This window comes from Carassius auratus, chromosome 8 (assembly GCF_003368295.1).
Source record: "Carassius auratus strain Wakin chromosome 8, ASM336829v1, whole genome shotgun sequence".
In the NCBI taxonomy this organism is placed as follows: domain Eukaryota; kingdom Metazoa; phylum Chordata; class Actinopteri; order Cypriniformes; family Cyprinidae; genus Carassius; species Carassius auratus.
Window position 1 is genome coordinate 3,598,127 of NC_039250.1, and position 12,116 is coordinate 3,610,242.

Below are 12,116 nucleotides of genomic sequence, written 5' to 3' on the forward strand. Positions count from 1 at the left end.
CCCTGCATTATTGTTTTGAAATGTAAAATAATCATCATTTGACAACATTTGTCTCTATTGACCATCCTTTTCTTTGCCAAATCACAAAGTGCTGTTAAAAATACAGAATCCCTTGAATCGGAATCGTTAAATTCCTTACGATTCCCATCCCTGTTCTTGCTGTCTGGTTAAGGGCTGCTTCCTAATTAACAAATGCGCTTGGGATTAGTGCTTGCAATGACCATAAAGGTTTATTAGCAATCCATTGAGTGAAAGGAGTGGGAGTGACAAGGCTTGGCACCAACAGAAGCCACTCGATCAATACATACCCCCAAAATCCCCTTACCCAGCTGTCACGCACTGGCTCACAGTCCACTCTGAGTCACTAATGCCTCCAAATGGAGAGCAGGCAGGGATGGATTGAGTCTCAGACAGAAGTGCTGAAATTCTGATTGTTGGGTTTTAAAATCGGTTATTGTCAAAGTTCATTCTACTAGAACTCAAAGCTGAATTTCCGGTAAGAGTCTGCAAGAGCACCTCTTATGCATTGTACAAGACAGATGAATACGTGCAAGACTTAGCTATTGACATTTACGCACCAACAATGCTGATTTGTTGTTCAGAATTGTGGCCTCACTAATCATGCATTTTATGGCATATACAAAAGGTATACATTTTATGAAGTTTATCAAGTTAATGCATTCCTAGGGAATCGAATAATGACACCAATTGTTTGAGCTTCAGGGATTCTCAGTAAATGTGGGAAAATCTACCAGATGTGTTCATGGCTTTATATCAGAGCCTTATCTGGCCGTGTTGCATATCCTTCCAAAGAATGTCAATGATACAAACACGTAGTTTTGCTACTAAAGGTTGTTTTTGAAGGATGAAGAGTAGTGCAAACTATATTGTACTATATTACAAACTGACAAGAAGCGGGCTGTTTGATTAAAAGGGTCAGATTGTAGAAGACTAAATTGTGACTCTTTTTCTGTGCAAAAAGTATTGCCTTGGGGGAGAAAATGAAATTGTGAAGTATGATGGTACCTTTAATGCAATTAAACTTTTAAAGATAAGACATTGCTTTGCCTGCGTAATCCATTTTCAAAAAAACTTATTTTTTTTCTTGTTTCTCTCTCTTTCATTGTAGACATGAACCACTGAGACAGCAAAAGAAGAAAATCCTGGAATACGCTTGAGGGAAGAGCTTTGTCTCATTCCCCCATCCACATTAGAAGGTTTGGAATCATGAGGTCCTTGTGGCTGCTGGTATTTTCCGTCTCTGTTTTGACCGGGACCAACATGGCATTTTCCATGACTCCCACTGAACCACCTGAAGTCTCCGGGAGCTTCAGGGTTAAAGACACGAGCCTCACGCACCTAACCGTGCACCGCAAGACTGGTGAGGTGTTCATCGGCGCGATAAACCGAGTCTACAAGCTCTCCGCCAATCTGACCGAAACGCGCTCGCACCAGACTGGTCCCGTGGAGGACAATGCCAAGTGCTACCCACCCCCCAGTGTAAGACCATGCACGCAGAAACTGGAATTCACAGACAACGTCAACAAATTGCTGTTGGTTGATTACGCTGGTAACCGTCTGGTGGCTTGTGGGAGCATCTGGCAGGGCGTGTGCCAGTTCCTGCGGCTGGAAGATCTCTTCAAGCTTGGTGAACCACATCACCGTAAAGAACATTACCTCTCGGGAGCCAAAGAGTCAGATGGGATGGCTGGAGTTGTGGTGGGTGATGACGACGACGACTTGAAAAAGAAAAAGAAAGGTGACAGCCGCCTCTTCATCGGCGCCGCCATCGATGGCAAATCCGAGTATTTCCCGACCCTATCCAGCCGTAAACTGGTGGCAGATGAGGAGAAAATGGAAATGTTCAGCTTGGTTTACCAAGATGAGTTTGTGTCCTCTCAAATCAAGATACCTTCAGACACCCTGTCGCAATATCCCGCATTTGACATTTACTACGTTTACGGGTTCTCCAGCCGCACTTACATCTATTTCCTGACTTTGCAACTGGATACCCAGCTCACCCAGGTGGATGCGACTGGCGAGAAGTTCTTTACCTCAAAAATCGTCCGGATGTGCTCCAATGACACCGAGTTCTACTCCTACGTCGAATTCCCACTTGGGTGCACCAAGGATGGCGTGGAATACCGACTTGTCCAAGCCGCCTACAAGCACCGTCCTGGGAAGATTCTGGCCCAGGCTCTCGGCCTTTCTGAGGATGAGGATGTCCTGTTTGTGATCTTCTCCCAGGGTCAGAAGAACAGGGCTAACCCACCCAGAGAAACAGTGCTGTGCCTCTTCACACTGCACCAGATCAACCTGGCCATGAGAGAGAGGATCAAGTCATGTTACCGCGGGGAAGGAAAGCTGTCTCTGCCATGGTTGCTTAACAAGGAACTGCCTTGTATTAATACGGTGGGTCTTTGAATTAATTTTTGCTCTATATCTGTTTTATTTCAAGTATTTGTGGTCATTGTTATGCCAAGGAGTCTAGCAAACATATTTTAGGTGTAAGTTCAGGGTTACGCTTGGGGTTGATATTAACAACACCAACGTTCTTATTCTTACCAACTTATAATTACCTTTTGGTTTTTGGGATTAAGTTTAGGGGTGTGTAAGACTGGACAGAAATGTTGTTTCAAGCATCAAGGAATTCCAGGATTTTGGATCAACGTTGTATTTTCAACCTTCTTATGGAACATTCACAATCTTTTCAGTCATTGACCCAATGCACAAATCATCAGTGCCACCAATGCTCAAGATATTTATGTTTTTAATTTATTAATTTATGTCCACTTATATTGGATATTAATTGGTTTCAGCCCATTTTTTACCAGTATATCAGGGGTGTCCAAACTGGTTTTAGCTCCAGCTTGAGTTTAGTTACAGCTTGAATCAACACACCTCCCTGGTAGATTCTAGTATGCCTAGTAAGATCTTGATTAGCTGCTTTAGGTGTGTTTAATTGGGTTTGGAGCTAAACTATGCAAGACAGTGGCCCACCAGGACCCAGTATGGGCAACTCTGCCTTATATCTATCACTAATTTAAATACATGGCAATAGATCGACAAATATTTAACCATTTGAGTGCACCATTTCATGACATGCACTTCCCTTTTAAGAATGCATGTCAGTGTCTAATTTAATTTACAGCGGCAAAAGTTATTGTTAATAGTGAGAACCTGACCTTAAAATAAACTGTGACCATCTATTTTTTTAAAAGTCCTGACCATATCTTATTGATTGATTGCAATGTTATTCCAATGTTTATCCAGGAACACGTCCTCCTCGTTTAAATCATGTTGTTAAAGCATGTATTTGTGTCACAGTAGGTACCCGAGGGTTTCCAAGCTCACTTTATAATAGACCTTTGGTCTGTTGTCTGTTTTTTTTTTCTTCCTTTGTTGCACCTGAAAAACGAATTTGTGGATTCAATACATGATTCCCATTGACCTAATTGTGACGTGTTGCAGACTTCTCAGGAATGCCGGTGTAGGGGAAACTGTCTAACATGATTACACATCTTAATCTGATGTAATGTATCTTTGATGAAAAATCTATTCAAACCAGACAGGGTGGGAAGCAATAGCTTATTATGCGAGAGATGAAGAAGGTGATGGCTAGACATCAAAATCAATACGCCTCTGACATTTTAAACCAGTCAAGTGTACCACGAACGGTCTGTTTCCGGAAGCCCTTGATGCTTCATTTATGAATCTTTAATATTTGTCTCCTGTAATTCAGTGACAAATCACACTTATGATTTGATGTTATTTATCTGCCTCTAAGCTAGCTGTAGGCTTGTTCTGCGATTCGCAAGTCCTTTAAATCGTGTGTTTACATCAACTCTGTCCAAAGGTTAGGTGTTATTAATTTTTTTGTGGTTAAACATCCTGTAATTTTGAAGCTAATTATCAAACAGTAGAGATGGCTCCAAAAGGTACCATGGTACAAAACCAGTAGTCTTACATGGAAGCAAAATTGCCAATTGGGGATGCATCAAGGCATGCAATTTTGATTTGATTATTTATAATCAATTATTTATAGACTATTATTATCTCTGTTAATATTCAGTGTGTTACAAAGATCAACGCAGATTCCATTGGCATTCCAACAAGAAATGCTGAGCATGCATGACCAAGGAAAAAATGGCATTAAAGAAAGTTTATACTGTCAAATTTGGGGTTTTGTGCCATTATTCATGTTCATGTGTGCTTATTTGAGCAAAGCAAGTTAATGGTTGATATTTTCTTGCTAAATTATGATAATATGTAATGCTTATGCACTGGAATATTCAAAGAAATTATTTTAAATCAACTGGAAAAGACTTGCACTTAATTCATAAGCCATTTATAAGTAGCTAGTTGTTAAGACATTTGTTTTCTGCTTAAACATGACAGATTTAATGTGTATTAGTTTAGTAATTGTTTACAGTATGCAGTGGTATCATGGATATTCAGCAGTTTCTATTTCTAGGTACTGAAGCCAAAAGTTTTGTTTTGAACCCTAGTGTGCATATTGAATCATTTTGCTGCATGTCGTTTGATATGTTAGTTGTCTGGTAGTTATTTAGTGACTCTGCTTGTAAACTTAAACTTTCCTCGCAGTACAGTAGCAATGTTTTCCCCCTCGAAAAAAAAACAGAAATCATTCACAAACTGGCTGAATTAATTTCTCCTTCTTACTTGCCTGGAAGACAACCAGACGAGAGGACAATTTGCGTCTGCGGCTGTAATTGCGCTGGGAACAATAGCACACACCTCGCGGCCCGGCTAGAGCAGATGGGGCGAAGATGGCGAGTGCCGATGACCTCGTTCCTTTGGGGGTGGTGGTGGGGGGGGGTGACTGTGGTTGTTTTTATGTGCAACAACAGGGTTCCCCATGACTGATGCAAATCTGCTCCTGATTCCAGCGCCTCGGCTGCCGGGGTATTATTATTAGCTCTTTTTCATGCACGGCAACGGCCCTCTGCCTTCTAATGAGAGTGTGCATGTCTGCCGCAAGCTCATGCTTCATTTAATACATTTACCTTTCATATACATGCACTAAAACAAGCTATTCCACGATCCAACATCACCCTTTCAATCACCATTCAATGGCACGCTCTAAGATGCCCATCTCCTCAAAGAATTTGGGCACAAAGTTCAAAAAAATTCAGCTGTTCGTGTTGCGCCTTTATGTTCATCATAACCGCTGTGAAATGTCTTGCTGTTGGAGCTGATGTCATTCATCTGCAGGCTAAGCTGACCTCTCGTTGCACTTTACTGAGGGTTTTTTATGTGCCATTGGATGCTGAAGTCCAGAGTGTTTTCCGTCGAGCTCCGAGAACCTGGTAATGAGTCAATAGTTCACCTCCGGGATTAACTGGGGGACTAGGTTTGGTACTTGCTGACATCATCACTCGGCAAAATGATGTGTTGCAGATGTTAGTTAACACAACTGATTTGTGAATAACTCTTCTGACTCTGGTTTACTTAAGGAGAAATGACATACAGTGATTTTCCTGTAATTTTTCCTCCTTTGTGTCAGTGGACAGCCATTAAAAATGGCTGAAATATTGCTTTTCAGAGATGCTCGGAGGGTAAATGGTGCCTCCTTCGGTCTGAAGTGATAAAGCACTGACCGTGAGGTAGATTGCAGGATGATGTCATGTCTCACCGGTCGGTAGCCCACCGGTCTGATCCCCATGGGCTCACTTTCACAGTCTCTGTTTGGGTGGCTCTTCTCTGTCTGGTCTATTAGCTGGCACTTCCTGTCTGCGATGCTGGGACTTGACGACAGCTGGAGAAAGCTGTTGTTGGGTCTCCAGGCTTCAGGCAAAATTGAGTCCTGAAATCTGAAATCTGGTCCACAAATTAATTTTTACTTTCTGCATTCTGATTTAATGTCCCAAAGATCTACTAAAGCTGAATAAACAATGGCATAACATGGACTATTCAGCATTTGTTGTTAAGGGTCGTTATACCACCAATGAGTAATTATTTTATATTAATGAGACATGTGGACTTATTTTATTCCATTTCATTTCATTTTATTTACTAACTTCTAACTTGATTACTTCATGTTGTCGTTTTTACTGAATATGAAATATTTTGTATACATTTTTCTTGCAAAAAATTATTTTTCAAAGACACATGGACTTTTTATGTAATTTTATTTAAAATTATTCTAATATAATTTTAGTTGTTTTAACTGAATCTTTAATATATGGCACTATTTTGTATAAATTTAATGCCTTTACGTTTTTTTTTTACTAAATTATTTGTTTTGTTTTGCAAATTTTTGTTTTAAATCACTGCAACAGAATCACGAACACTTTCATAATATATATATATATATATATATATATATATATATATATATATATATATATATATATATTTTTTTATGAATCTGAAATATTATGTATTCATTTCAGTTAATCATTCAGTTTAAATAAGGTATGAATTAGTTGAATTACTTATTGTTTTATTTATTTATTTTAATTTAATTTTAATCCCATTTTCAATGTACCCTTTTGGACCTGTTTTTACACATGACTTGAGTCCTAAAACAATCTTATGAATATGAACTAATTACGCTTCATTGTTTCTCATTTTGTCCCATAGCCCAAGCAGATTGGCGATGATTTCTGTGGCCTGGTTCTGAACCAGCCTCTTGGAGGACTGAGGGTCATTGAGGGCACTCCTCTGTTTGACGACCGCACTGACGGCATGGCGTCCGTGGCAGCGTACACTTACGGAGGTCATTCGGTGGTGTTCGTGGGGACTCGCAGTGGCCACCTCAAGAAGGTAAGAACTAACCCTTCTGTGTCTTCCACCGCTGACTGTTACAAAGATACTGGGTTTTGGTTTCTTCTTGATATTGCTTGCTTGGGAAGTGATATGTAGAAGATGTGGATAAGGGAGTTTGGTAATAGTTAAAATGCGTTGATGGACAAATCCATTATCATTTTTTTTCCAATCCATCTTTGATTCTGTACTTCGTCAAAGTCAACAGCGTGTGCTACAGTGTTACTTCTGTAGTGTGATGTATTTCAGAGTGAAAAAGGATATTCAGTGACAACTTGAGACTTGCTTTCATCCAAACAGACATCAGCTAAAAAGTTGTTTTTATTTTTTTACTTTTTCATGATTACAAAGGCAAACCTTTGTTATTGTTGTAGTTTAAAAAAGAATGTACAAGAACAAGAAAGTGCATTATACTAAATGGGGGGCAGATTTGATTCCATGTTGATATAAAAACTAGGTATTTGACTATAGCGTTTTCATAATTCTTAACTGTAATAATGTCTCTTATGCTCTCCAAGGCTGCATTTGTTTGATTAGAAATGCAGTAAAAGCAGTAATCTTGTGAAATAGTATTACAATTTAAAAGAACAGTTTTCTGTTTGAATATATTTGATGTAATGTAATTTATTCCTGTGATGCAATGCTAAATTTGCAGCATCATTACTCCTTCAGAAATTATGCTGATTTGCTACTCAAGAAACATTTAAAACACTAGCACACACACGCAAATATATGAAATGGGTTTAATAAATAGATTTGGTATTTTGATTCATAGTTGTGATCTCATTTTTATGCTGAGAGTGAGTTTGTTTGCACAGCCCTACGCAAACAGACTGACGTCTTTGACTCCCGTGTCATCTCACAGTTTTTTTTTTTTAGGTTTTTTTTTGCGTTCTTCCATGTGTGTGATGTTTTTTAGTCAATACATTTTTAACACTCATCTCTAGACCCCTGCGTTCTGTTACACTCTGTTGCGCTCCTCAGGGCTGTTTTTGAAGCCAGTGTTTCTGATGTGGGTCAGATGAACCTGAAGTGATTTTTTTGTCTAAATATCTTATCTTGAATTAGCCGTTTGTCTGGATCTTAAAAGAATGGCGTTTTGCACATAGACTGCAACTTTAAAAAAAAAGCACCTTTCCCCTCATTCCAACAAGTACACAAAAAAAACACCAATAAAGCCACAATAAAAGCACCACCTTGTGACTCCGTCATCCAGACCGGAGCAGGCAACAGCTGGGGATGTTTAAAGAATAATATGCCCACTGGTGATGAGTTTATGATGGTTCTCCACAGAAGTTACTACATTTTTCCCCCTCAAACAACAGCTTGACTTGTTCATAGCTAGCATTTCGGCCCATATATGCACACTGGATCTCAAGAGAGCCAAAACGAGAGGGTGGAGTCGTTTTTTCGGCCGGTCGTAAATAGTTCAAGCTGTGTATGAAAAGAGAGAGAGAGAGAGAGAGAGAGCGAAACCCAGTCGGCATTAAAGTTTAACATTACTCAGCAGCCACCCGGCCTGATGCATGCCTTATATTAGGTCATCTTGAGGAACTTTTTATCCACGACTGCTTGAAGTTACAGTTCAATGAGAGAATTAACGGAATTAGATTAGATGTGAGGGCCGATGAAATTGCTCTGAGAAGCTGACTTGGCTCTTTCTCAGCAGACTTCATAATTAAAATGAGGTAGATGGGGAGGAAAATATGCTATGGTTTTGTGTGAGTTCGCCGTTCTTGCTCCCAGCTGGAGAATATGAAAGCGAACGCATCCATTCTCCAATCGGAATGAGGGTGCTGGGGTCAGCCCTGTGGGACACGTCCTGTTTGGGATTATTTGTCTAAACATGTCCTGATATACCGTTGGATCGCTGCAGATCAGACTGTTTGGAAACACGGGATGCACAGGAGATTGGATTCGAGTTCTTGGCTGACAGTCGTGCGATTGTTCGTGGTTAATAAACAGAATACACCGCTTGTGGTCAGGCTGATAATAAGCAGCTCTGTTTGTTGATGGAGATTATATAATGTTACAGAAACGCTCCATCATCCATATGGCCTTCGTATTGACCGCGAGTCATAATAAACTAGGGGTGCGGGGAAATCGTAATGTTTGTATTTTCTCGCAAACATTCTGTCAGGATGAAGTGGTAAATGGTTTGTGTACGAATCCGCTCGGTGTTAGGGAGAGACCCGCTTAGAGGCTGGTAGTTATGATTTCATATATGTTCTGTTTGTTCCCGCATAAACAGGAGATGTGGAGGAAGTGTGGATGGCTTTAGCTCATACTCCAAGGAAAACGGAACTTTCCAGTCTAGAGTTAGATTGGATTACTGTGTTTTTAATCAAACAATGAATCATTAGAAACTAAATGTATCCGTTTTTTTCTAATTTACGACTCAACCAGTTAAATGTTTAACATTTATTGCTATATTTCCTGTATTTCAAAGAATTTTCGCTTCTCCACTCTTAGTAAACATGCTAGTTACCAAAACAGCTTTGCGTTTGAACATGCTAGCTTGACACAATAAAGAAGTGTTTTTTTACCCTATGTTTCTAGTCTTTCATTGGCATATGAATAGATGATTACATATAACTCATTTAGCCACAGAAAGCATCATTTATCTGTCTGTAAACGGTCTGCGAAAGGCCTGTTGTGGTGATTGTGTACAGTGGTTTTGAGAGTGTTGGTCTACCTGCTGTAATGTGGTGTAGAGAATACAGGAGAAGGCTGGGTAATTGCTCCATATCTCCCCTCGCAATGGCTTGTTTGTTTTGGCAAGAGAAAAGAGACAGCAAGCCGCTTTTCTCAAGCTGTACGGAAATCACCCATGAGTCTTTAGTGCTTCCTGTCCCTAGTTGGCAGCAAGTCGAGTCAGTCGTTTGGACTCCTGGAGTCAAAATACTGGAGAGTTTTGTTACAATGTAGTTTCTCTGAATCATCCCGCATATGTACAGTCTTTTTTAGCAAAACTTTAATTGGCTGTTACATTTGCTAATAGATAGTAATGCTAAACTTTGTCTCTTAAGTGGCTCTTTGCTGTTTGTGCTATAGACATGAATGATACCTCAAATTGTGTGTGCTATTCATGTATTCTAAGCATTCAAAACTATGGTTTTCAACTGATGGGCAATGAACTGAACTGAGGAAATCAAACCAAAGTGCTTTCATAGTGACTTCTGTTGTCTTTTGACCCATTGGACAGTAATGTTAAAGTAACATTTCCTTTAGGAAGTTATTTTCATGGTATTATTCATTTATTTCCATGTAAAATACATATTGTATCATTTACCAGTAATATTTAAGAATTTAAAAAAATATATACTTTTTTTTTATGTCACATACTTCAAATGTATGCATGGGAAGTTTTTTTGCAACATTTCTAAATTATAGGGGTAGGTGTGTGTAGGGGCATATACCTCGGATTTATGCAGGGTAATTTTTTTATTTTGTGTAATAAGCAGCATTTAAATTTAAGCTTTATGTATGTATTTATTTATTTATTAAACCATAAACAGTTTTTTTTTTGTTTAACATTGCATCCATTTTATGTAAAATATTTAAATATAATCACTTTATTAAGACAAATTCTCACATTGTTGCTATTACCAGTGATATTTAAGAATGAAAAAAAAGGAATTCGTGCAAAGAAATTTTTTTTGCCACAACATTTATAATTCCATAGGCGGTTTTTCACTTTATTATGATTTTCCGTTGTATTTTTGCCTCTGCCCCCCCCTTATTTTCTAACCCTGGTGTTCCACACAAACAATCATGTTGTCTCCTTATAATGTAAAGATCTAGTTTTACATCCCATTTGTGCACAACACAGTGCAGCATTTGTGCCTGTGGCTTTGACTGCAGTAATCCATGCCTGGTCTATCAGGAATTCTCTCCCTCCTGTTGTACTTTTACAAGCAAGCGTTTAAACCGGTAGCCTGGCACCATTTCCGGCCGGCTGAGATATTTAGCAGCAAGTGCAAAGGCAAATGAAAATAAATACATCCAGCTATTTTCCCCTGCACCTGTGATTTTCACATGCTGGTCACAGAGCCGCAGGGCTGCCGGAGGATTCTGCGGTCTGAACCTTAGCAAAAACGGCCAGGAGATAATCTGACCGCTGGGAAATAAACGCAAGGTTGTCAGGGAATGTTTTTTATGGAACACCATTTTGCCGAGACGGCAGTGTGGGTGAATTTGTGCATGTATATCATTGTGTTACATGCACAAATGGATGTGCGTGTCTGCCACTGAATCCTTAATCGAGTGCTTTTATGTTAGTTTATTGTACGGTCTATTTAGTGGCTAAAAGGATTTCAAGGTAGATGTAATATGTCACCAAAATGGCCCTTCCTGTGCCGACCTCTCATCCTCCCGACCTTGTGTTTCCTGTATTCACAAAAAGAGGAAGTCATTGGCTGTGTTTGGAATGCAGAACTAACTCTCTCTCTCTCTCTATATATATATATATATATATATACTCAATACTGCCTGCTGTTTATTAAAAATAGTGAAAACAGAAGGCATTATTCTACTGTAAACATTTCAAACTCTTATATGCTACATGAGTATCCATCCTTGTGTTTTTCTAGTAGGAATTTTTCACACATGAACCAAATTTCATTAAAAAAATGGCTAAGAAAACTGATGAAAACTTTTTTTTTCCTAGAAAATGTTTGTTAAAAGTAACACCTGGAGCTACATGACTGAAAAATAGCATTGGCTGCTATTTACTATGAAGTTTTTAATACATTTTGTCTCTAAACCACATGCATTTAGTTTATTAAAATTTGATTTTTTTTTGTTTAATTACAATAGGGCTGTATGATAAATTGCGATCGTGGTTTTATTATTGTGGCTTTCTTGCATAAATTACATTTGGAAAATGAATGGGAACAGCTAGTGTTTTCAAGTTAACTCCTGTTGAATGTTTAGTTTAGTTTAGAATCAAGTTATCTTCATGGAAATATAAATATTTATTTTGCTTTTTTTTAAGTTGTGTACAAATGTTTATTGGCAGTCTGAATCAAGAAAAAGGATTATGACTGTTATAACTGCTAGTGTCGTGCAAGATCCTGTTCCACCACAGCGATCCCTGCAAATCAAAAGAGCATTTCCCAAACAATTTGCTCTATTTTGCGCTGTTAACTTGCTAACTGAAAGTACAAAGCAACATGATCAAACACACCAAATTTTGCGTCACTACTATAATGTAATATGTAATTTAAAAGACATTACTTATACTTATATCTTCTATGATTTCTAATCAGGCACTGATTGATTTGTCAAGAAATCAGATGGGATTCTGCTTGGTTAGGATCTTGCAT

At 38.7% G+C, this 12,116-nt stretch overlaps 1 protein-coding gene across 1 annotated transcript in view; it reads left to right on the top strand.

The window, feature by feature from the left end:
* Positions 1-12,116, top strand: part of plxna3 (plexin A3) — a 160,050-nt gene that overhangs the window by 9,540 nt on the left and 138,394 nt on the right. Inside the window, exons 2-3 of the mRNA XM_026269114.1 lie at positions 1,130-2,412; positions 6,607-6,789. Coding sequence (XP_026124899.1) covers positions 1,228-2,412; positions 6,607-6,789 — 1,368 coding nt within the window. The 5' untranslated portion in view covers positions 1,130-1,227. The remainder of the gene's footprint in view (positions 1-1,129; positions 2,413-6,606; positions 6,790-12,116) is intronic.